Below are 25,938 nucleotides of genomic sequence, written 5' to 3'. Positions count from 1 at the left end.
GAGGGGTCCTATCTATTCAAGGTCCTACAGAAATGTAATATTGGAGATGGGTTCATAAATTGGATCCAGCTTTTATATAGGAACCCCTGTTCGAGAATAGTCACTAACCAATCATTGTCGCCCCGATTGAACCTTTTCAGAGGGACAAGGCAGGGTTGTGCGCTGTTGCCTATGCTCTTTGCTCTAATTATTGAACCTCTTGCTCAGGTGATTAGATCTCATGCAGCAATACAACGGCTATAATACTAAAGATAGTCTAAATAAGATTTCACTATACGCAGGTCACATTCTCCTCTATGTAAAAGAACCCCAACCTAGTATCCCAGTTATTCTTGATGTGATTAATTTGTTTGGTACCTTCTCGGGATACAGAATAAATTGGAACAAGTGAATTAATGCCCATGTGTTTGCAAAACACCTCTTGGCTAGAACATCTTCCAGTTAAGTTATGCTCAGAAAAATTTATCTACCAAAGAATTGTAGTTACCAAACAATACTCCTCACTATTTAAAGAGAATTTCCCCTCTCTGATGCAAAAACTCAAGGCATCTCCATCCTTGCTTGAAAGTGTACTTCGCCAGACTGCCAAGAACCTTGCCCTCATCCAGGCCAAGGTGGCGAGACATGCTAGTGATGACACTATAGGCCTTGTTGATCTCTGCACCAGACAGGATGCTCTTGCCAGCATACTTGGGGTGCAACGTACGCTTGCGGTGTGAATGAGCTTCAGGCAGAAGTCTTCATGTTTTTTGATGTATTTCAGAACTGTGGTTTCGTCTGCTTGGAGCAACAGGGAAGTGGGCAGGGCAGTATGGATTTCTTCAGACCGGATGGCATTGTCTCCCTAATTCAGTGCAATGGCTACTCCTATAGGTTTCAGGCTGCTTACCATTTTCTCCCAAAATACATCATCCAGGAGGATCCTCTTGATGGGGCTGTCCATATCGGCAGACTGTGATATTGCCATTTCTTGGAGCGACTCCTTCCCCTCCAGGAGACTGTCAAGCATGATGACAACACCACCCCAACGTGTGTTGCTGGGTAGCTTCAATGTGGTGCTCTTCTCACTTTGCTTTGTGAGGTAGATTGCTGCTTTAACTTGATGACTGTTCACATACCTAACCATTTCCTTGGCTCTCTTGTAGAGTGTATTGTTTTCAGTGCCATGATGTTCTTAAGGAGCAGATTCAATGCATGAGCAGCACAGCCAATGGGTGTGATGTGAGGGTAGGACTCTTCCACTTTTGACCAAGAGGCCTTCATGTTCGCAGCATTGTCTGTCACCAGTGCAAATACCTTCTGTGGTCCAAAGTCATGGACTGCCTTCTGCTCATCCTCAATGTAGAGACCGGTGTGTCTGTGTTCTTGTAGAATAACGGTTGAGGGGTGAAGATGATCTAGTTAATTATTCCATGCTCACAAACATTTGACCACCATCAGATGATTGCAATAGTCTGCTTTCTCTGTTTTGCTTGACCTTCACTTAACCTCTCTGGGCAACCCGACGCGCTAGCGACCCACCTTACTAACAATAAATGCAAATGCGCTACGCCAAATGCTAATAGCACTCGTTAAAACTCAAACGTTAATTAACTTCTTGATACTACCCATCCCGTATCCGGGATCGTGAATACAGCCTCAGGCTCATTAGCATAACGCAACGTTAACGATTTCTGAAAATCGCAAATGAAAATAATATGCCTGCTCTCAAACTTAGCCTTTTCTTAACAACACTGTCATCTCAGATTTTCAAAATATGCTTTTGAACCATAGCAAATCAAGCATTTTTGTAAGAGTATTGCAAGCTAGCTTAGCATTTTGCGTAGCATTTAGCACGCAACATTTTCACAAAAACCAGATAACCAAATAAATAAAATCATTTATCTTTGAAGAACTTTGGATGTTTTCAATGAGGAGACTCTCAGTTACATAGCAAATGTTCAGTTTTTCCTGAAAGAATCTTTGTGTAAGGAGAAATCGCTCCGTTTTATACATCACATTTGGCTACCGAAAAGAACCGAAAATTCAGTCACCAAAACGTCAAACCTTTTCCAAATTAACTCCATAATATCGACCGAAACATGGCAAACGTTGTTTAGAATCAATCCTCAAGGTGTTTTTTCACATATCTCTTCATTGATATGCCGTTCGTGGAAGCCTGCTTTCGTCTCAGAATCCCATGGAAAAATACCAGCAGCTGAAAATGACGCACCAATTTCGACGGAGGACACCGGGCGGACACCTGGCAAATGTAGTCTCTTATGGTCAATCTTCCAATGATATGCCTACAAATACGTCACAATGCTGCAGACACCTTGGGGAAACGATAGATAGGGCAGGCTCATTCCTGTCGCATTCACAGCCATATAAGGAGACATTTACATTACATTTACATTTAAGTCATTTGGCAGACGCTCTTATCCAGAGCGACTTACAAATTGGTGAATTCACCTTATGACATCCAGTGGAACAGCCACTTTACAATAGTGCATCTAAATCATTTGGGGGGGGGGGGTGAGTGAGAAGGATTACTTTATCCTATCCTAGGTATTCCTTAAAGAGGTGGGGTTTCAGGTGTCTCCGGAAGGTGGTGATTGACTCCGCTGTCCTGGCGTCGTGAGGGAGTTTGTTCCACCATTGGGGGGCCAGAGCAGCGAACAGTTTTGACTGGGCTGAGCGGGAACTGTACTTCCTCAGTGGTAGGGAGGCGAGCAGGCCAGAGGTGGATGAACGCAGTGCCCTTGTTTGGGTGTAGGGCCTGATCAGAGCCTGGAGGTACTGCGGTGCCGTTCCCCTCACAGCTCCGTAGGCAAGCACCATGGTCTTGTAGAGGATGCGAGCTTCAACTGGAAGCCAGTGGAGAGAGCGGAGGAGCGGGGTGACGTGAGAGAACTTGGGAAGGTTGAACACCAGACGGGCTGCGGCGTTCTGGATGAGTTGTAGGGGTTTAATGGCACAGGCAGGGAGCCCAGCCAACAGCGAGTTGCAGTAATCCAGACGGGAGATGACAAGTGCCTGGATTAGGACCTGCGCCGCTTCCTGTGTGAGGCAGGGTCGTACTCTGCGGATGTTGTAGAGCATGAACCTACAGGAACGGGCCACCGCCTTGATGTTAGTTGAGAACGACAGGGTGTTGTCCAGGATCACGCCAAGCTTCTTAGCGCTCTGGGAGGAGGACACAATTGAGTTGTCAACCGTGATGGCGAGATCATGGAACGGGCAGTCCTTCCCCGGGAGGAAGAGCAGCTCCGTCTTGCCGAGGTTCAGCTTGAGGTGGTGATCCGTCATCCACACTGATATGTCTGCCAGACATGCAGAGATGCGATTCGCCACCTGGTCATCAGAAGGGGGAAAGGAGAAGATTAATTGTGTGTCGTCTGCATAGCAATGATAGGAGAGACCATGTGAGGTTATGACAGAGCCAAGTGACTTGGTGTATAGCGAGAATAGGACAGGGCCTAGAACAGAGCCCTGGGGGACACCAGTGGTGAGAGCGCGTGGCGAGGAGACAGATTCTCGCCATGCCACCTGGTAGGAGCGACCTGTCAGGTAGGACACAATCCAAGCGTGGGCCGCGCCGGAGATGCCCAACTCGGAGAGGGTGGAGAGGAGGATCTGATGGTTCACAGTATCGAAGGCAGCCGATAGGTCTAGAAGGATGAGAGGAGAGAGAGTTAGCTTTAGCAGTGCGGAGCGCCTCCGTGATACAGAGAAGAGCAGTCTCAGTTGAATGACTAGTCTTGAAACCTGACTGATTTGGATCAAGAAGGTCATTCTGAGAGAGATAGCGGGAGAGCTGGCCAAGGACGGCACGTTCAAGAGTTTTGGAGAGAAAAGAAGGGATACTGGTCTGTAGTTGTTGACATCGGAGGGATCGAGTGTTGGTTTTTTCAGAAGGGGTGCAACTCTCGCTCTCTTGAAGACTGAAGGGACGTAGCCAGCGGTCAGGGATGAGTTGATGAGCGAGGTGAGGTAAGGGAGAAGGTCTCCGGAAATGGTCTGGAGAAGAGAGGAGGGGATAGGGTCAAGCGGGCAGGTTGTTGGGCGGCCGGCCGTCACAAGAAGCGAGATTTCATCTGGAGAGAGGGGAGAAAGAGGTCAGAGCACAGGGTAGGGCAGTGTGAGCAGAACCAGCGGTGTCGTTTGACTTAGCAAACGAGGATCGGATGTCGTCGACCTTCTTTTCAAAATGGTTGACGAAGTCATCTGCAGAGAGGGAGGAGGGGGGGGGAGGAGGGTTCAGGAGGGAGGAGAAGGTGGCAAAGAGCTTCCTAGGGTTAGAGGCAGATGCTTGGAATTTAGAGTGGTAGAAAGTGACTTTAGCAGCAGAGACAGAGGAGGAAAATGTAGAGAGGAGGGAGTGAAAGGATGCCAGGTCCGCAGGGAGGCGAGTTTTCCTCCATTTCCGCTCGGCTGCCCGGAGCCCTGTTCTGTGAGCTCTCAATGAGTCGTCGAGCCACAGAGCGGGAGGGGAGGACCGAGCCGGCCTGGAGGATAGGGGACATAGAGAGTCAAAGGATGCAGAAAGGGAAGAGAGGAGGGTTGAGGAGGCAGAATCAGGAGATAGGTTGGAGAAGGTATGAGCAGAGGGAAGAGGTGATAGGATGGAAGAGGAGAGAGTAGCGGGGGAGAGAGAGCGAAGGTTGGGACGGCGCGATACCATCCGAGTAGGGGCAGTGTGGGAAGTGTTGGATGAGAGCGAGAGGGAAAAGGATACAAGGTAGTGGTCGGAGACTTGGAGGGGAGTTGCAATGAGGTTAGTGGAAGAACAGCATCTAGTAAAGATGAGGTCGAGCGTATTGCCTGCCTTGTGAGTAGGGGGAAGGTGAGAGGGTGAGGTCAAAAGGAGGAGAGGAGTGGAAAGAAGGAGGCAGAGAGGAATGAGTCAAAGGTAGACGTGGGGAGGTTAAAGTCGCCCAGGACTGTGAGAGGTGAGCCGTCCTCAGGAAAGGAGCTTATCAAGGCATCAAGCTCATTGATGAACTCCCCGAGGGAACCTGGAGGGCGATAAATGATAAGGATGTTAAGCTTGAAAGGGCTGGTAACTGTGACAGCATGGAATTCAAAGGAGGCGATAGACAGATGGGTAAGGGGAGAAAGCGAGAATGACCACTTGGGAGAGATGAGGATCCCGGTGCCACCACCCCGCTGACCAGAAGCTCTCGGGGTGTGCGAGAACACGTGGGCGGACGAAGAGAGCGCAGTAGGAGTAGCAGTGTTATCTGTGGTGATCCATGTTTCCGTCAGTGCCAAGAAGTCGAGGGACTGGAGGGAGGCATAGGCTGAGATGAACTCTGCCTTGTTGGCCGCAGATCGGCAGTTCCAGAGGCTACCGGAGACCTGGAACTCCACGTGGGTCGTGCGCGCTGGGACCACCAGATTAGGGTGGCCGCGGCCACGAGGTGTGGAGCGTTTGTATGGTCTGTGCAGAGAGGAGAGAACAGGGATAGATAGACACATAGTTGACAGGCTACAGATGAGGCTACGCTAATGCAAAGGAGATTGGAATGACAAGTGGACTACACGTCTCGAATGTTCAGAAAGTTAAGCTTACGTAGCAAGAATCTTATTGACTAAAATGATTGAAATGATACAGTACTGCTGGAGTAGGCTAGCTGGCAGTGGCTGCGTTGTTGACTTTGTAGGCTAGCTGGCAGTGGCTGCGTTGTTGACACTACACTAATCAAGTCGTTCCGTCGAGTGTAATAGTTTCTACAGTGCTGCTATTCGGGGGCTAGCTGGCTAGCTAGCAGTGTTGATTACGTTACGTTACGTTAAAAGAACGACAATAGCTGGCTAGCTAACCTAGAAAATCGCTCTAGACTACACAATTGTCTTTGATACAAACACGGCTATGTAGCTAGCTAGCTACGATCAAACAAATCAAACCGTTGAGACAATGGAAAACAGAGCCTCAAAAATCCTGCTCATTTCCTGGTTGCAGTTTCATCTTGGTTTTGCCTGTAGCTCCTGTTCTGGGGCACTCACAGAAAATATCTTTGCAGTTCTGGAAACTTCAGTGTTTTCTTTCCAAAGCCATCAATTATATGCATAGTCGAGCATCTTTTTGTGACAAAATATCTTGTTTAAAATGGGAACGTTTTTCATCCAAAAATGAAATAGCGCCCCCAGAGTTTCAAGAGGTTAAAACACACATGCAGGGTACTCAATTGAAGCTACACTCGTTGTGAATCTAGCCAACAAGTCAGATTTTTAAGAAGCTATTATCTGATAGCATGCAACATCCCGAAATACCTGAAGGGGACGTAAACAAAAGAATTAGCGTAGCTGGCGCTACACAAAACGCAGAAATAAAATATAAAACATTCATTACCTTTGACGAGCTTCTTTGTTTGCACTCCTATATGTCCCATAAACATCACAATTGGGTCTTTTTTTTTTATTAAATCGGTCCTTGTATACCCAAAATGTCCATTTATGAAGACTGTGTGATCCGGGAAAAACAGTTTCTAAACACAACGTTATTTTTTTAAATTAAAAAGTTGCCTATAAACTTTGACAAAACACTTCAAACTATTTCTGTAATCCAACTTTAGGTATTCGTAAACATTAAAAAACAATCAAATTGATCACGGAGCGATCTGTATTCAATAGGAGCATGTTTGGAAAACGTAGTCCACTTTCCCACTTCCATTTCTTCCTGCTGTGTACCCGACAAGAGGATGTGCCTATTACTCATATGACCAAGGATTTACCTGCATAGAATTCACAACACTGGCGACATCGTGTGGAAGCTGTAGGATCTGTAAGCCGGTCGCTATCTATTATACCTTGCAATAGACAATAGAGACTGGCGGATTGATATTTTCTTAGTCGATTTTGTGATCAGGTTTTCTTGCGATTTTGACCACGAAACACGTTCTGTTATAGTCACAGACATCATTTAACCAGTTTTAGTGTTCAGTGTTTTCTATCCACACATACTAATCATATGCATATACTATATTCCTGGCATGAGTAGCAGGACGTTGAAATGTTGCGCGATTTTTAAAAGAATGTTGAAAAAAGTAGCCCGATCTCTAACAGGTTAAACCCTACATCCAGCAAATGAGTAGATAAAGCATGTCTGGTTGGAGGGGTGTATGCTGGGCAAAGAAAATTCAGAAATCGCTTCCAATACACATTGCCTGTAGCATCAGAGGTGAACCAGTTGCATGGACAGTGCGAGCAAGACAATTCATTAGCATTTCTTTGACTGCATTCCTCCATTGAGTAAAAAACAACTTGGGATTCCAGGAGGATCATGAGCTGTTGCTATCGATAAGGTGGCTGATTCATAATTTTCACCTCAAATAGAAGTAGAGGGACTTTTGTCAGAGGTTGCTTGTTGTGAGCGCTGAGGGAACTTTATGCACTTGGCCAGATTATGCATCTTTGTATTCTTCACATGTGATTTGTCACAGTATTTGCAAATGTACACAGCTTTTCCTTCTACATTAACTGCAGTAAAATGTCTCCACATCTGACAGTGCCCATGGCATTTTCCTGTAAGGATTATACATTTTTTTGTTAAAAAAAAAAAAAAAATTCCATGCACAGATAAATCGTTAAGCAGTTAGATTAAACAACTCCTTTGTAAAATAAATGTTTTAAAATGAAATGTATGGAAACAGGTAAATTAACACTCCTCAGTTAGCAGGCTCAAGCAAGCTAACACCCACATGGTAGTACAAACTAACTAGCAGAAATTAAATAAAATCACACTTTTCTGACTTGTGGTTTTGGCTGCACCGTCTGTTAGTCAGCTCTGAGTTGGACAGTTTCAAATTGAGAATGTCTAGCATTCTGACTGAGCCTTCTCCATCCGCTTTAGGCAGCAAATCTGGAAAGCATAGGGAAACAAAATGACTGGAACCCTACTGGAATGAGTCAGCAGCCAGGCGAATGTGAGATTGGACTGCCGTTATTGTCAAGGGGACTATACTCTGTCCTTGTTTTGAGTAGTTTCAGTATGGGATGACTGAAGTGTAGAGCTAGGCCTGAACATTGGTTTGGGTGGAGCCTTTTGAATTCTGAATCTGTTATTCACTCATCACTTTGACCTGTAAAAAAAATAAAAATTTGTCCATTCATTCTCTTATTCGGTTGAAGTATTTCAGAAAACATTTTGGCCGTGTCACTTGTATTTTTCCTCCATAGGAAGGAGCATTTGGAGGGTTTGGCACAGTCAGTGAACACCGACGAAAACAGAGTCCGCCAAGGACGTTGGCAGGTGAGATTATTTTATTTATTTACACTACATGACCAAAAGTATGGGGACACCTGCTCGTCCATCTCATTCCAAAATAATGGCCATTAATATGGAGTTGGTTTCCCATTTGCTGCTATAACAGCCTCTACTCTTTTGGGAAGGCTTTCCACTAGATGTTGGAACATTGCTGCAGGGACTTGCTCTCATTCAGCCACAAGCATTATTGAAGGGCACTGCTGGGTGATTAGGCCTGGTTTGTCGAGATTGGTGTGGAAGAACTTGACTGGCCTGCAAAGAGCCATGACCTCAACCCCATCGAACGCCTTTGGATTAATTGGAATGCCGAATGCGAGCCAGGCCTAATCGCCCAACGTCTGTGCCCGGCCTCACTAATGCTCTTGTGGCTGAATGGAAGCAAGTCCCTGCAGCAATGTTGCTAACATCTAGTAGAAGGTGTTCACATAGTTTTGTGTGTGTGTGTACACACACAATCACAATCAATATCTCGTTCTCTTAGAAGTAGTGTTTTGTAGGTCAGCCCCACTTATTTGAAACCCATTATGTTTCTGTTTTATACCAGTTACTCCCACGCAGGAGAAGAAGCCCAGAGGCCGACCCCCACGAGCCCTGACTGCACAGAAAGGGGGCGCTGGCGCCGGCCCTTCACCTTCGTCTGTCTTGGGGAAACCTGAGGGCCAGGAATGGCTTGCGGAGAAGGCCAAGCGGCTGCCCGGGAGGCCGCCTGGCTCCAGAGAGAAGAGGAGAGGCCGTCCTCCAGCCTCTGTCACACAGAGGAGTTGGGAGGCCCGCAGCCATGCAGCCAACAACAATGACAGCAGGCAGGTGGGGCAGGAGCACGCCTCCGCAGCTGCACATCGCAAGGACAGGGCCGAGGACAGGAAGGAGAGGAAGGCCACAAAGAGAACGCCTCTGGGCTCCGTGCAGCACGACACAGAGGCCAAGCCTCTCAAAGCGAGCCGCGTGTCCAAGGTGACCAAACTGAAGCGGCTGCGTGAGGTCAAACTGAGCCCGCTCAAGTCGCGGCTCAAGGCCATCGCCAGGAAATGTTTGCCGGTGTCCAGCGTGCCTCGGCGCAGACGAGGACGGCCTCCCTCTGCTGAGCGGCGCAAAGTCGAGGCTGCTGCCCAAGCCTCTGGTTCAGATGAAACCAAACAAAAGGCCTTCAGTGTCCGCCAGGACAGATATAGGGACCCCCACACTCCTCAACAGCAGTCTAAGCTCAGGGCGTCCCACGTTGCTGAGGACCACGACAGCCCCGGCATCCGCAGCTCCTCCCCGCCCTCCAGCCCGCTCGCCGAATCCTCTCCTTCCAAGCTGGGCAGGCCGCTGAACCTGAGAACTAGCCCTCGCCACGTCAACCCCGTGCGGATCGTTCCCCCCTCCAAACGCACTGACGCCGCAATCGCCAAGCAGCTACTGCAGCGCGCTAAGAAAGGTGCGCAGAAAAAGAAACTGTTAGAGAAGGAGGCAGTGGCCATAGGAAGCCAGGGGGGGGCAGGCATGGAGGCAGGCATCCGGAAGAGGAGGAGAACGCAGCTGAAGAACATCAGGCAGTTCATCATGCCCGTGGTGAGCACCGTCTCACTGCGAATCATCAAAACCCCAAAGCGCTACATCGAGGACAGCTTCGGGGCCCCTCACCCCCACATGAAGATGGCACGGTTTGATGCTGTCCCGCACCCTGTCGCTGCCCCCCAGCCTGCCTCGGCCTCCTCCCCCATGCGGGCGTCTACAGCTGCAGTTACTACCGCCGTGACCGCAGCTCCGGTCGACACCATCCCTCCCCCCGCCACTATCGCAGCCAGCAGTGCTACGGCTGTGGCGGCCAGTCTGCTCAACAACCGCTGCAACAACGGCACCAGCAATGGGCGCTTCAGCAGCAGCGCCGCCTCGTGTGGCTCCAGTGCCATGTCCCAGCACTCCTCCCAGCTCTCGTCGGGTGAGTCATCCCGATCCAGCAGCCCCAGCCTGGACGACTCGTCGTGCGACTCCCAGGCTTCGGAGGGCACTCAGGCCCTGTCAGAGCGAGACCACTCCCCGTCCTCCCAGGGTGAGAGAGAGAGGGACTTGCTGCACACCTCCAGGCCGTTGTCGGAGCCTGAGCCGGAGCAGCGGGTGCAGATTGAGAGGGGTCGGCGGGGCCGCAGAAGCCAGGGTGTGGTCAGGGGTAGCCTTGGGGCAAGGGGAAGAGGCAGCCTGGCCACCGGAGGGAAGAAAGCCATCATCAGTCCGGCCACAGGAGTGTTGATGTCCAACTCTCAACAGGCTGCCTCCACCGCCTCCTCTTCCCCCCCACCTCCCCCTCTCCTTAGTCCCCCGCTGCAGGCCCAGTCAGGCTCCATTACGGCGGAGCATCACCCCCACTCCCCTTGGATCCTGCCCCACCCGTTTCGCCAAGGCCCGTCATTGGTGCTCTCCAGCCTGCAGGACAAGCGAAGGTCTATCTTGAGAGAGCCCACCTTCCGCTGGACATCACGGTCTCGCACTGAGCAGCAGTACTTCTCCTCCGCTAAGTACGCCAAGGAGGGCCTTATCCGCAAGCCCATCTTTGACAATTTCTGCCCTCCCCCTCTCACGGCCCAAGACGTAGGTCTAATGCCCCATGGTGCCGGAGGGGTTGCTCCAGCGGGTTACCCCGTGCCAGGCGGTGGGTCCGGAGCAGGCACCCGCCTGTTCTCCCCACTGCACCACCACCACCACCAGCAGCACCCCTCGTCCCGCTTCGAGTCACCGCTCCAGAAGCGCAGCCCGCTGCTGCGCGCCCCACGCTTTACTCCCAGCGAGGCGCACTCGCGCATCTTTGAGTCGGTCACCTTGCAGTCGTCATCGGGGAGCAGCCCGGGATCGCTGTCTCCCCTCCAGTCCTCCCCCAAGTCGGGCCGGTCGGTGAGACGCAGGAGGAGGAAGACCCTGGGACTCCTGCGTTGTCAGCCCCGGTCTCCTTCACACTCCATGACCACGCGGAGCAGCCAGCCAGGGGCCCCGCCAGGAAAGGCCCCCTCTGAACTGTGTCTGCTGACAGGCTCTGTCTCCACTGGTGCCAGCAGCACCTGTAGCTCCTCCAGCTCTCTGCCCACTAGTGCCTTAACGCCTGCTCCTTTCACTACCTTCTCACCGGGCTCCCTGGGCCTCTCCTCACATGGGCCTTCCTCCTCCGATGGACACAGAGCAGCCGGGAGCCTTGGTGGCGGTACAGGCGGCAACTCCGCCTCTTCCCAACTCTTCCCTCTCTTCATTTCCAGCCCCCAGGAAGCGGGCCACGGTGCCGGGAAAGGGGGGAGAGAGAGGAGCACCTCTGCTTCCCGGGACTCGGCTCTAGTCAAGGAGCTGGAAAGGGAGACTGAGAAAAGCAGAGAGCGTGAGAAAGAGAACAAAAGGGAAGGTAGAAAAGATTGGGAGAGGAGAGGGAAGGCGTCTACTCCAGACGCCTCTCTTAATACGACCCCCAGCCTGTTTGCCGTGGAGGGGAGGGACGGGGAGGAGTCTCTGACCTCCGTTGCTCCTAAAAAGACACCTGGGAGGAAGAAGTCTGTGTCCGTAGACTCGGGTACAGAGGCAGCACCTGTAGAAAGGGCTGCAGTCCACTCTATTCCCCTTATCTTGACCAAGGGCCGCGCCTCCAAAAAGACCCGGCCCTTGGAGAGGGGGCCAGAGGCTGAGCCTGGGGAGAAGGAGAAAACAAGTGCCCCTGCCCAGCAGACAGGCCTTCCCCTGGGGCAGACCGGCAGCAAGAAGCCCCTGGCTGCCCCGTCACTGGGTTCCATGCTGGCGCACGCCGAGAAGCTGCCTGTGGCCGACAAGCGGGTGGCGGGCCTGCTGAAGAAGGCCAAAGCGCAGTTGTTCAAGATCGAGAAGAGCAAGTCGCTGAAGTCTCCAGACCATCCTAAAGTTCAGGTTAGTTCCCCTCTTTCTCCCCCTGTTCCTCTCCCCTTCACTGACTAAGCTATTTCTGTTGGTTTATTTTGTCTCAACATAACCACGATAAAATCATTTTGACATGATTCTGAGAATCTTTGCTGCCATAAATAGCATTGCGAGTGTTTTGAACACAGACTGAAACTTGATAGCTGGAATCTCCCTGAAAGGGGGTTTAAAGAAGGGGAATTCTGCCAAGCCACCTTGTACATTATGCAGACAGCCGTGCACAAATTCTGTTGAAGTACTCTCCTTCAGAAAACAAAGATGTGTATCTGTCGAGGGAAGAGGGCCTAGAGAAAGATGGTTTACAGATTAGAGCAGTCACGATACCAGTATGGTGATACCTGGTTTTCCACCACACAAAAATAAATTTGAAGCAGACTGAACTCTACAGTCCTTTAATAACCTGCTGTATGTAAAATATTGTATACATAGGCAATAGCTTGGAAAATTAACGTGTCACTGGGTGATAACAGAAGGCTGTGTTTTTTGCATCAACTAAGTCTGCTTCATATTTTGTTTCCGTTCCCACGATACAACCCTATTAGAGTTGCCCCTTCAGAGACTGATTTATAAGAGTTAATATAGATGTCTTTTTACATTTTTTTTAAATTAAAAAGTATTAAAGTATATTTATTAAAAATACACAGTCCCAGAATTTGGGCACTTCAACTCGATCAAGTTACGTTATACTGTGTTGATATCGTTGGCTTTGCTCTGCCAGAGCCAAGAGAGCGACTCTTCGGAGACGTCGGTGCGAGGGCCGCGCATCAAGCACGTGTGTCGGCGCGCCGCTGTGGCCCTGGGCCGCAACCGGGCCGTGTTCCCCGACGACATGCCCACCCTCAGTGCCTTGCCGTGGGAGGAGAGGGAGAAGATCCTGTCTTCCATGGGGAATGACGGTAAGATCCGCTCGCATACTCAAATGCTCCCCGAACACATCAATGACGTCATGGCGTTTCAGGGTAAGGGCCATACCTTATTCTGTTTCATATGTTTCTGGCCTGGTATGCCGTTTCAAGAGTGATTTTCCTATTTCCAATTGGGACATTTTGAGTGTCACCATAGTGTGCTGCAAATGTCTCCCCTCCCCCACCATAGACAAATCTTCAGTGGCGGGTTCGGAAGAGGCGGAGCCCCAGTCCCCTCCCATCAAGCCTGTGATGAGGCACACCAAGACTATCCAGGAGGGAGGGGCGGTGCCCAGGAAGGGGCGGCGGTCGCGGCGCTGCGGGCAGTGTCCTGGCTGCCAGGTCCCTGAGGACTGCGGAGTCTGCACCAACTGCCTGGACAAGCCCAAGTTCGGGGGCCGCAATATCAAGAAGCAGTGTTGCAAGTAAGTATGAGAATCCCGTTATGTTGAGCGATTCTGCAGTCTCACTCATTTAACGCCACAATGTTGAATATGTGACTGACTGTATGCGTGTACGTCACAGGGTCCGAAAGTGTCAGAACTTGCAGTGGATGCCTTCCAAGATTTTTCTCCAGAAGCAAGGGAAAGGTCAGTGTCTTTTAATAAAGCCTTTTTCCATAAATCCACAATGTCTTCAGTTCTCAGTGTAATTGACGGGATTGCATCGTTTTGTATTTTTAGGCAAAAAAGACAAGAAGAACAAACTGTCAGAAAAAAAGGAGGCGCTACACCCCGTCAAGGACCCAACAAGCGCTGAGCCTAGTCTCAAACCGGCCCCACCCCCTTTGAAGGAGGAGCCCCCTCACAAAAAGAGTGAAACCCCTCCCCCGAAGCCAGGTGAGGAGAAGCATAAACAGCCGCTGCCACAGTTGCAGTCCCCCCCAGCCGAGAATCCTACCCCCCCAAACGACCAGCCCCCCCAGACCCCCAGCTGCGCCACCGCTCTTGGGCAAGACCAGAAACATCTTGCAACGGCACCCACGGGTGCTGCTAGTAGGAAGGAACGCAAGCCTCAGCAGCCCACCCCTCCCTCCTCCCATTTCTCTTCCTCGCCCCAGAGCTCCCCCTCCCCACCAACACCCCAGCCCCCGCAGCAGAGGCCCCAGCCCACCCAGGGGCCTCTAAAAAAGGAGGGAGGAGGGGCTCCCAAGTCTCCACCCACAGAAGCCAAGGGGAAGCCCCAGCAGCAGTGCTTGGCCACACCCATCACAGACACAGGTAGGAGGAGCCATATTGTAATGGTTAGGATTACCCCTTTGTGAAATAGCTAGAACATAGCTGTTTTCCATTGTATTTTCCCTTGCACACTAGTATATCCTGCTGTTAACACTATGAAATAATATAATTGCATTTCTCTGTTGAAAAGCACTGATTTGCTCTAAATGGCATAGTAGCAATTGTTGGTACTCTTATAACCTGTGTCCCCTCAGCACCCGAAGGGAAGCAAATGAAGAAACAGACTCCTCGCTCTGTCCCGCCACAACCTAAACCCACCAAACCAAAAGAGAAGGTATGTTCTGCAGTTCCCTTTTTGTAAGGCGATCCGATGCCAAAGGCAAATGTCTCTTTGGATGGACAATACAATTATATAGAATTTTTATTCCATAAGTCCCATGCATGCTCCCTTGGCCTTCATCCCTGACCCCTCTCTCATCCGCTTCCCTCTCCCTGGCAGCAGAAGCCGTTAGCCACCAAACCTGAGAGTAGTACTTTAAACTTGCTGAGCACTCCCTCGACTGGGGGCACCGCCAAGCAGAAAGTGCCCAGCGACGGAGTGCACAGAATCAGAGTGGATTTTAAGAAGGACCATGATGTGGAAAACGTGTGGGCCACGGGCGGCCTCAGCCTCCTTACCTCCATGCCAATCACTCCACGTGTCGTCTGCTTCCTCTGTGCCAGCAGTGGCAACGTCGAGGTGAGTCACGAGAGCCTCTTTCTCTCTACTCCTGTGCACACCCTCTCACTCACACATAACAACAAAGGTGAGAACAGGCTGGCCTTGCTCTCAAAAGGAGGGAAAATGAGCACTTCTTTGTATTTCAAAATAAGAATTGAATAAAGTGAGCTACTCGTCTAACAACATGGTGGAACACCCCCCTGGACATGCCGCTGGTTTATCATGGGTTTGTACCGGACAGCACCAGCGGGCCCACTTCAAGCATTCAACATATGACATATCAAAGGCTACGACTACGGTTGGACGGTATACCGATTTTTCATACCGAGGTATACTGTATTACCAAAGCAATTTAAGCAACATGGGTCTTAATCCAGGAGTGGATTTTTTATTTTTATTTATTTTACCTTTATTTTACTAGGCAAGTCAGTAAAGAACAAATTCTTATATAACCACATCCCACTTTAGTACCCATTTTATTAAATTATTCCGTACTGACTGTGCTGCACTGACTCTCCTCCCTCTTATCCTCCTCCAGTTTGTCTTCTGTCAGGTGTGCTGTGAGCCCTTCCATCTCTTCTGCTTGGGGGAGACTGAGCGCCCTCTGGAGGAGCAGTGGGAGAACTGGTGTTGCCGCCGCTGTCGCTTCTGCCACACCTGTGGCCTCCAGCACCAGAAGACTAAAGTAAGGCTCTCCCTTTCCAACGATTTGAGTCTGAGTAACAAAGGCTATTAGGGGGTTTGGGAGTTTGAGAATACTTTATTTGGTTTATCACTATCCCTGTTTTGTCTGGCTCTATTCAATGTCTTCCACCAAGAGGTAGAGAAAGATTTACGTTTTAGGCCAGGGTAATTAGGTTGCTAACTTGCTTGTCTCCACCTCTTCTTCCCCAAGCAGCAACTTCTGGAGTGTGAGAAGTGCCGAAACAGCTACCACCCTGAGTGCCTGGGACCCAACCATCCCACCAGACCCACCAAGAAGAAACGGGTCTGGGTAAGCATCACGCCATCCTTCCTCATCCAAGCACTCATTTTTTAATATATTTTTTTGTGTATATTCGGGCCAGTAGACCCAAACGTTAAGGCTAGGCGTAGGTATCAAAATTGGGTAAGTTTAGGCTGAGGTTTAGACAGTGTAACTGCCCCCTGGAGACGTTTATTTTATATCGACTGCCTTTTGTTTAACCATTTAATTCATTTCTCATGAATTGTCACTCTGTGCCCTTGTTGTGTCCAGATCTGCACCAAGTGTGTGCGCTGTAAGAGTTGTGGAGCCACAAAACCTGGGAAGGCCTGGGATGCCCAGTGGTCACATGACTTCTCTCTATGTCATGACTGTGCCAAACTCTTTGCTAAAGGTAACTCACAAGCAGGACTATAAATGAAGAGTTGATATTTTTAAAAGTTAAGCGCACACGTTTCTTGTTGGCAATGTCCAACAGCCCCTTCAGTCAGTTTAGTTTTGTTTGGTCCCTAATGAACACGACCCTGGCATCTGTCTCAGTACTATGAAAAGAGTTAGGTTTTGGGGGGAGAGTGTGTGTGTGTAGTAGCTTTCTATGACACAATGACTTGTGTTTTCCAGGTAATTTCTGCCCCCTTTGTGATAAGTGCTATGATGACGACGACTACGACAGCAAGATGATGCAGTGTGGGAGATGCGACCACTGGGTCCACTCCAAGTGTGAGAACCTCACAGGTTAGCGGGCGCTCTTGTTTCACAACTCGACTCACTGGAAACAATGTCATCTTTCAGTCTGTCTGTTTCTCAACACCTCTCCTGTTATGAAGCGATACAGATTTGAACTCCTCGCCATTCTTTCTTTTGGCTGCTGTATGTTCACTACTTAAATGTGTTTATAAATTTCAACTTCTGTTGATATACCCCAAAACACTTGTAAAATGTCTTTCTATAGTCATTTACTTCGCATGGAAGTAAATCAACACTTTTGATACGGCGAATCGACCGATAACCAACCGATAAATGAGTGTAAAAAGTCAAGCTCCCCTTGTCTCCCACTACTAGACGAGATGTACGAGTTGCTGTCCAATCTGCCAGAGAACGTGGCCTACACCTGCACCAGGTGTACGAAGCGTCAGCCGGCCGAGTGGAGGACGGCCTTGGAGAAGGAGCTGCAGGGCTTGGTGCGCCGGGTCCTCACCGCGCTGCTCAACTCCCGCACCTCCACACACCTGCTCCGCTACAGACAGGTGAGGAGAAGGGATATCTGTGAGAAGAGGATATTGTGTTGCATGTTTAGGGCCAGGGGTTTTTCCTGACCAAGTTGGGAAAGACTTAAAGCTCTGGCTGTTGGGTAGAACCTGGCCAAGTTTTTCCTGCTCATGTGACAGGGTCAGGAAAACCTCTTGGCCCTGGAATGTCAGCTCTAACTAGGGCCTCGAGTTTGTCCTTTTTGGTCACATGAAAAACACCTGGCCCTACAGATTATACGGTTTTGTTTGTTTTGGTTTTGTGTTTTGGTTTGTTTGTTTGTTTGTGAAGTGTAAGGAGCGAGCACATGAACAGATGTAAACCTCCATCTCTCGTTAGGCTGTGATGAAGCCGCCTGAGTTGAACCCTGAAACGGAGAGTTTACCCACCCGACGCTCCCCCGAGGGGCCAGACCCCCCGGTCCTGACCGAGGTCGCGCCCCCCAATGACTCTCCACTCGACCTGGAGTCGGTGGAGAAGAAGTTGGACGTGGGGCGCTACAAGTCTGTGGTGAGTCTAAAATCACGTTCCACTCGTGTACTCTCTCAACCTCACGCCTTCGAAACACATTCTATCAACTTCCCGCTGCGAAAGCTTTGATATTTTCTAACTGTGTCTCAGTCCATTACAATTATTTCATCCTATCAGCATCCGCCCAGCATTGCGTGATAACACTAGCTATTGTGTGTATGAATACACAGCCACATCATCCAGACACCCGAGTCGGGGCATGGTTGCTCAGCCCTGGGGAACTCTCTTCGCTCAGTTCAAACGCAGTTCACTCTCAGAGAGAGAGGGGGGGGTTGGGTGTGTAAGGTATGAGATAGAAGGCAGTGTGTCACTCTGTGTGGTGTTTTCTCTCTTTCAGCTTGAATTCAGTGACGACATAGTGAAGATCATCCAGACGGCCATCAACTCAGACGGCGGGCTGCTAGAGAACAGGAAAGCCAATAGCATGGTCAAGTCCTTCTTTATCCGGGTGAGGAGAGCCTACAGGAATTAGCCTATGGAGAACTTGCTCAGCTTCAGTAGTAGTAGTAGTATTCACCCTGATTGAATCCACTGGTAGACACAGGCTGCTTCCCAAATAGTAGGGTTATACTTTTGACCAGGAGCCATACTGCTCTGTGCAAGGTGCAATTTGGGATGCAGCTATAGCTGTTAAAGCCAGAGTCCTCAGTCTATTTCAGCCCAATGGCAGGTGAGATGTAATTCTCCAGTTAATAGACATTGCTATGGATGCACTGACATTACACAAGATTTGCATGATGGTTATAAAAATATTTTGAAGCTATACATTGTTTTCTTTTGTTGCCATTTGAGTGATTTTTGGGTTATGGTAAGACAGTGGTGCTAAGCTCTTGACACAAGTTATATTCATTCTTCAACTATTGAACAAATGCCCAGGTCTCAGACTGAACCTTTTGGGACCAATGCAGCTGTTTTTATGTCAATGTCAAATCATTTCTGTGTAACAATAAAGTACCTTACTATGTTTTCAATTAAAATGGTCAACAATAGGTTATTAGCAAAGAGCAATTTCTCAAGCATACATTTTGCTATGACTGTCAGTGGTCTGAGTGGGGAAGGGGAAACTGAAAATGAGCTATTATTGGCAGAGGTTTGGAACTCTTTCTTATTGGTCTAACTAATTTACTGCATGGTGAAGTCACCATGGAAGGCCTAAACTCCCATCCCACCAAAACAGGCTTACATTTAAGGTGGTCTTTTCAAATAGCTCTTAAACTAAAAGGACATTAGCTTAACTTTCACGGTATTATTCCAACGTCATAGTGTGGAAATGTGTATAAAACACAGAATAATCTGTTTGACTGCACTGGGCCTTTAACATCTATTTTCCCCCTGTCTCTGTTGCAGCAAATGGAGCGCGTGTTCCCTTGGTTCAAAGTCAAGGAGTCCCGATTCTGGGAAACGCACAAATTCTCCACCAAGTGAGTGTGAACAGCAACATATCAATGAGATTACACAAGACCAATAGATTGGTACACATGCTGCCTGTCGCATTGATGATTCATATTGACTAACTCAATTCATGTGTAACAGTAGATTTGATGAATCAAGAGATGGCTTCTTATTTGCCCCATACCATAAGGTTTTAATCCCATTTTAAGTGAACTTTTCAAGTACTCTGATACATGGGGGCCGACAAGGCACGGGAGCATCTGTGCAAACAAATGACACTGACTGACCTGAGGAGCCCAGTCCATCTATGTTCTCTTGCTCCCCAGTGCCTGGATATCATCTTTCCATAGCTCATGCATTGTGCATGCTCCCATTTCAATTGTGAGAAAGGGGCCACCCCGTGTCCCTTTTTGATATATGAGCTTTGAACACTCCTCTGCGGTCGCCCAACCATTTTCGACGTGCCATTTTATTCCCTCTGTTCAACCACCAATTGTTAATTGAAATATTTAACGCGTATGTAGCGTCTTTCTCAATGCCAGAAACGCATATAGTAACTTGGAAAACCTTCCCAAATGGAAAGCTCTTAAATACTTTATTTTATATAATACTGTAATATTGTTCTTAAAAGTTGAGTTTTTTTTTTTTTCAAATCTGCTTCAACTTCAGAAATATTCCCACAACGTACCGCGGTCAGCGTTACTGTTGGAATTGCGTCAATTCAAATCTGGTATCAGGATAAATATGACAATGAGTCACCGATTGTATACTATGTATTTTTTATTAGCTAATCAATAAGTGGTAAATGCAACTCTCGTATATACGGGCTCACTGTAATACCACGCAGGGTAGAACAGGGAACTGACAAGATGTATGTAAACAGTATTCTTTATACTGTGATAGGCCAACAGACGGGTTGGAACTGTCTATCACAGTAGAGACTGGGCGTGGTTTAAACCTGCTCAGCCTATTGCAGGTGCTCAGGCGGGTCCCCGCCTCTTGGCGCTTCTGTTGATAGATGGAACTTGCTTGTGAAGAACATCCAGGTTCTCATGCTCCATACCGTTATCTCGCACCTGGCTCCTGTTATCTAACAAAAGACCGCTTGTTCTCGCAACACCCCGCTCTGAATGTGCCCCCCTCCCAACTAATTTGAACAGTTCCTGTCTTCATGCTTCTCTGTATTTTTCCATCATGAGAAAGTCCCATGGCCCTGATACTTTTAACAATGTTTCAAGTCAGCTATGTTGCATAGCACATACATGCATCCACACAAGCCAACAGCAGATAATATTCAATCACATATATGGTAACGGGCTATAGTGCATAACACAAACTTCATATTACACAGTGAGGAAATAAAAATCCATGCTTACCCTTCATATACTCGTGGGTTAAAAAAAAGTTGTTGCCTAGTAGTATGGGGCTTAGCTAGCAATTGCTTTTGTATTCAAGATGGCCAAGCTTTGTGTGGTAGCAGGGTGTAGCAACACTTGCTATGCAAATGTGAGTATCTGCCTCTATTGCCACGCAAATGAAACACTTCTTAAAAAGTGGTATACATTTGTAAGAAATAGGCGGGCTAATTTGGCGTCTACTCGTCAATCTGCGGGACACATTTCATCATTGAGAACCTCCATGGCTTTCAACAATGGAAGGGGGGTTTCAGCGAAACATTGCTTTCTCAAAGTGGATGCTGTCGCTACCAACAACGTGGTTTATAAAGTGTTACAAACAGCCAGCAGAGACAGAGAATTGTTCAAGGTTTCACCGGGTAAGTGAAAGAGCTAGTTTACAATCTCTATGCTAGCTGTAAAGCTACCGCATTTAGCTCGTGTCTTCCATCGAAATATCACTTAACACTAAAATAACCAATTTAACACGTCTGCCAGCGGTTGGTAGCTAACTGCTGGTGCTGTCATAATATAGATGGTACAAGTCTATAGGAAACGAGTAGTTTCTGTATTGAGCCCAGTAGCTGGGGCCGAAACTGTGTTGGTGTGCGGATGGTGGTCTAAACCGGAATGCAATGCTTTGGCCATGTGACAATTCACTCATCTGCTGCTGGCCTGACTCAAATACGTTTTTCCATATGTAATTAATAAAATGTGATGATAAAAAAAAAAAATGTATTCTTTGATTGTAATTATGTCTGTTGTGAATATTGTAGAAAAATCCTCACAGCTGTTTTCCACACTAAAACATGAAGTACAACTTGTGTGCACCAGCTTACATGGTACAATAGACTACAGTAGGCTCACCATGTGAGTCATCAAAATTACCATCTTGGGTTCAGACCTTTCTGACAGTCGCGGTTTTTACATGTGGGGAGCATAAATTGTACGATTGTAAACTAACAAATAATTGTTCAATTAGAGTTCATGTATATTAGTTAAACGGAACCTACTACATAAATATCTGATGGGCTCTTATTTGCTACCTGGACTTTTTTGTGTTTTGGCTCATTAAAGTTGTTAACCCAATTAGTCAGTCGTTCAGAAGATGATAAACGGTGCGGTTTGGAAATGGGTTTACATTTTGGATCGTTTATGCTCTTGAATATCGACCGAATTCACTGCTTTGGGGTAGAGTTACTTAGGGTAAAACAGGTTGTGTGTGTGACCTGTGCAATTATTGCACTCAACGTGTTAGACCCTGTTCAAACATTCTTACTGTGAAGTACTGTGTTCACTGATCTAAATTGGTGAAATCAATGCAGTAGAAAACATTGGCTTGGGGAAAGCAGGTTAACACTTCAAGGGTGGACGGCAGGAAGGATGAATTCAAACAGCGTCTGAGTCTATACTTGTCTTGCAGCAGTGGCCTCCTCCCCAATGCCGTGCTGCCCCCCTCTCTGGACCACAACTATGCCCAGTGGCAGGAGCGTGAGGAGATCGCCCGTGCTGAGCAACCCCTCAGGAAGAAGATCATCCCGGCCCCTTGCTCCAAGACCCACGTAGAGCCAGACTCCCCACCTCCCCCTCCGCTCAGACCTCTACTTCCTCCACCACTCCCTATGCTCCACGGTGAGTCTACTCAACACAAGTAAAGGGCAACGCCCCGGGACCATAGTAGTGCACTATTCATATGGTGCCATTTGGGATACACTCCTACACTAAGTATACAATTGATACCATTTCAGTTGCAGGAAATGATGCTGATGTGTTTGACATTCTTGTATCTCTCAGACCTGAGCCGTGAAGACAGTCCTGAGCTTCTCCCACCCCCTGGCGTCGGCGACAACCGCCAGTGTGTGCTGTGTCTCAAGTACGGAGATGATCACATCAATGTAAGTAAAAGTTGTGCTAAACAGTCGCTATTAGTTGTGGTACAGCTCTTGGTCGTATTCCCTGTTACTGAAATAATCTTAGTGTTTTCTAAGTACTTTGCGTCTGGTTGCAGGAGGGCGGCAGGCTGCTGTACATCGGGCAGAACGAGTGGACCCACGTGAACTGTGCCCTGTGGTCAGCCGAGGTGTTTGAGGATGACGATGGCTCTCTGAAAAACGTCCACATGGCCGTGATCCGAGGGAAACAGTTGGTAAGACTTATGATCCTGAATACATATTCATACTAGATGTATATTCTTTCTTTTGTATATATAGTGTATATTAATTTAGTATGTGGAAAATCATTCAAATTAGTGGATTTGGCTATTTCAGCCACACCCGTTGCTGACCGGTGTATAAAGTCGAGCATGCAGCCATGCAATCTCCATAGACAAACATTGCCAGTAGAATGGCCTTACTGAAGTGCTCAGTGACTTTCAACATGGCACCGTTGGAGGATGCCACCTTTCCAGCAAGTTAATTTGTCAAATTTCAGCCCTGCTAGAGCTGCCCCGGTCAACTGTAAGTGATGTTATTGTGATAATGTCTAGGAGCAACAACAGCTCAGCCGTGAAGTGGTAGGCCATAACAAGATCACAATACGAGACCGCTGAAGTGGATAGCGTGTAAAAATCCTGTCAGTTGCAACACTCACTACTAAGTTCCAAACTGCCTCTGGAAGCAACGTCAGCACAATAACTGTTTGTTGGGAGTGTCATGAAAGGGGTTTCCATGGCCGAGCAGACTCACACAAGCCTAAGATCACCATGCGCAATGCCAAGAGTCAGCTGGAGTGGTGTGAAGCTCGCCGCCATTGGACTCTGGAGCAGAGGAAAGGTGTTCTCTGGAGTAATGAACAACGCTTCACTATCTGGCAGCCCGACGGACAAATCTGTGTTTGACAGATGTCAGGAGAACACTACCTGTATACTGTATAGTTTGGAAGAGGAGGATTAAGGGTCTGGGCCTGTTTTTCATGGTTTGGGCTCGGCCCTTTAGTTCCGGTGAAGGGAAATCTTAACGCTACAGCATACAATGACGTTGTAGAATATTCTGTGCTACCAACTTTGTGGCAACAGTTTGGGGAAAGCCCTTTACTGTTAAAGCATGACGATGCCCCTGTGCACAAAACAAGGTCTATACAGATATGGTCGTCGAGAGTGTTGTGGAAGAACTTGACTGGCCTGCACAAAGCCCTGACCTGAACCCCTTTGGGATGAATTGGTACGCTGACTGCGAGCCAGGTCTAATCACCTGACGTCACTAATGCTCTTGTGGCTGAATGGAAGCAAGTGCCCTCAGCAGCGTTCCAACATCTATTGGAAAGCCTTCTCAGAAGAGTGTGGGCTGTTAAAGCCGCAAAGAGGGGACCATCTCTATATTAATGCCCATGATTTTGGAGTGAGATGTTCGACAAATGGGTATCTACATACTTCTAGTCATGTAGTGTTTCCCTTGAAAATATGTTGCTATTTGTACTTGTAAATTTGCACTTACACATGTGTCTTCTATGCAAGCCAGTTTCTTGGCTAAGAGTTGAGGAAAGACTGACTGCTTTACTTGTTTTTTTATTTTTATATAAGAAACATTGTTTGAAATTGCGTAGTCAACTTACTCACAGCGCTGACACACACACACTTATCCCACTAGACATGCCACCAGGGGTCTTTTCACAGTCCCCAGGTCCAGAACAAATTCAAGGAAACGTACCATCTTATATAGTGCAAGTGAACAGCAAACCTGGTTTCAAAAAACAAATAAAGCAACACCTCCCGGCACAACGCCTCTTCCCCATGTGGCCTACTTGTTATCTGTATGTTCTGACTTGTATGTGGAACTGATAGATGCGCGCGCGCACACACACTACATGTTAATGATTTTAAATGTATGTAAATTGTAAAGTATTTTGTCTCTGTCTTTATGTCGGACCCCAGTAAGACTAGCTGTCGCTAATGGGGACCCTAATGCATCAAATTCTATTATGCATGCCCTCTTGCTAAAAAAATAGACTGATGGTATATTTATTATTACTAAAATGACCTTGTCGCTGTTGTTTATCTGTCTTGTGACGTTTTGTTTTCCTCTTGGCAGCGCTGCGAGAACTGCCAGCGTCCTGGCGCAACAGTGGGCTGCTGCCTGACCTCCTGCACTAGAAACTACCACTTCATGTGTGCCCGGCAGAGCCACTGTGTCTTCCTGGAGGACAAGAAGGTCTACTGCCAGCGCCACCGGGACCTCATCAAAGGAGAGGTAAGATGCAAAGCTGAACTCCTCCCTTATCTTCTCCAGCCCACCTCCCTTACCCACCTGCAGCATCACAAACAAACATCTAGAACATAAGATACGAAAACTTTACAGATAAACTACCCGTTTTTTATTATGTCAGTGTTTTTTAAATTTAATGCTCTGGCTTACTCGTAAAATGTAAAAACAACATGCATGCATTTAGCCCAACCATTATCTATAGAATCCATATTCCTGCTTGGGTCAAAATTAGGTCACAGTGAGAAGGGTGTACTTGTGGGCACTTTGTTTGAAATGCATGACTTCCTTGCCCAGGTGGTGTCCGAGTCTGGCTTCGAGGTCACGCGGAGGATCCTGGTAGACCTGGAGGGGATCAGCTTGCGGCGGAAGTTCCTGACCGGCCTTCAGCCGGATAACATCCACATGATGATAGGTGTGTGTATGTTCATAAAAAACCCTCACAGCCATATATAGAGATCTCTATGGTCGAGTCCCAAACGCACCCCCCCACCGTTATCTGATCATATTTGACCTATTCCTGAGCTAGGCAGCACACCGGATTCAAATGTTCAACTGATCATCAAGCCCTTGAATTTGGTAAATCAGCTGTTAGTAGTGAAATGACCAGGAGTCTCCGTGGAGTTTTTTGAGACACTAGCTGGCCCAACAAACATGTTTCTGAATAGCCTCCTTGGATTAAGGGTTTTTAACTCTTCCTTTCTTTCATTGCAGGCTCCATGACAATCGATTGCCTTGGAATGCTGACTGAGCTCTCAGATTGCGAGCGCAAACTCTTCCCCGTCGGCTACCAGTAAGTACCACACAGTGCGCACGGCTTATGTGAAGGAGTCAATGCAACATGACTGATTTCATTGGTTTGTTTCTGTCACCGCAGGTGTTCCAGGGTGTACTGGAGCACTCTAGATGCCCGGAAGCGTTGTGTCTACACTTGCAGGATCCTGGTGTGTCGTCCCACTGTGGTGGAGCCTGACCTGAAGAGTGCTGTTCCAGAGGAGAACCGCACCATCTCCCACAGCCCTTTAACTCCTATCTCAGGTGTGAGCCAGAATGCAGAATCACTGCATTGTTAATTATTCAAACTTACCCTGCACGACATTTGGTCTAGTATGTAGCCCTGCTTGTAAACGCATTGATTACATTTTATTTGTTACGGGAATAGCAGGTATAAATGGTAAATGCTTACTTGCAAGCTCTTCCTCAACAATGCAGTATTCTGAAGAATTGGTTGCATTCAACTTTTCATTGACAG

General features: G+C 48.1%; 1 protein-coding gene across 3 annotated transcripts in view; it reads left to right on the top strand.

The window, feature by feature from the left end:
• Positions 1-25,938, top strand: part of LOC135546068 (histone-lysine N-methyltransferase 2A-like) — a 46,130-nt gene that overhangs the window by 11,065 nt on the left and 9,127 nt on the right. Inside the window, exons 2-24 of one of the 3 annotated variants that reach the window (XM_064974194.1) lie at positions 8,161-8,233; positions 8,793-12,127; positions 12,876-13,053; positions 13,253-13,487; positions 13,588-13,652; positions 13,746-14,282; positions 14,495-14,574; positions 14,743-14,979; positions 15,500-15,646; positions 15,857-15,955; positions 16,199-16,319; positions 16,547-16,660; positions 16,988-17,172; positions 17,513-17,683; positions 18,042-18,152; positions 19,052-19,125; positions 21,914-22,122; positions 22,285-22,385; positions 22,499-22,636; positions 24,516-24,674; positions 24,984-25,101; positions 25,401-25,479; positions 25,564-25,724. In XM_064974194.1, the coding sequence (XP_064830266.1) occupies positions 8,161-8,233; positions 8,793-12,127; positions 12,876-13,053; positions 13,253-13,487; positions 13,588-13,652; positions 13,746-14,282; positions 14,495-14,574; positions 14,743-14,979; positions 15,500-15,646; positions 15,857-15,955; positions 16,199-16,319; positions 16,547-16,660; positions 16,988-17,172; positions 17,513-17,683; positions 18,042-18,152; positions 19,052-19,125; positions 21,914-22,122; positions 22,285-22,385; positions 22,499-22,636; positions 24,516-24,674; positions 24,984-25,101; positions 25,401-25,479; positions 25,564-25,724 (6,727 nt within the window). Of the gene's footprint in view, positions 1-8,160; positions 8,234-8,792; positions 12,128-12,875; positions 13,054-13,252; positions 13,488-13,587; positions 13,653-13,745; positions 14,283-14,494; positions 14,575-14,739; positions 14,980-15,499; positions 15,647-15,856; positions 15,956-16,198; positions 16,320-16,546; positions 16,661-16,987; positions 17,173-17,512; positions 17,684-18,041; positions 18,153-19,051; positions 19,126-21,913; positions 22,123-22,284; positions 22,386-22,498; positions 22,637-24,515; positions 24,675-24,983; positions 25,102-25,400; positions 25,480-25,563; positions 25,725-25,938 lie in introns of all 3 variants that reach the window. The other 2 variants (XM_064974193.1, XM_064974192.1) reach the window with 2 other exon arrangements.

This window comes from Oncorhynchus masou, chromosome 9 (genome assembly GCF_036934945.1).
Source record: "Oncorhynchus masou masou isolate Uvic2021 chromosome 9, UVic_Omas_1.1, whole genome shotgun sequence".
In the NCBI taxonomy this organism is placed as follows: Eukaryota; Metazoa; Chordata; class Actinopteri; order Salmoniformes; family Salmonidae; genus Oncorhynchus; species Oncorhynchus masou.
This window is presented reverse-complemented; position numbering and strand designations above follow the sequence as displayed.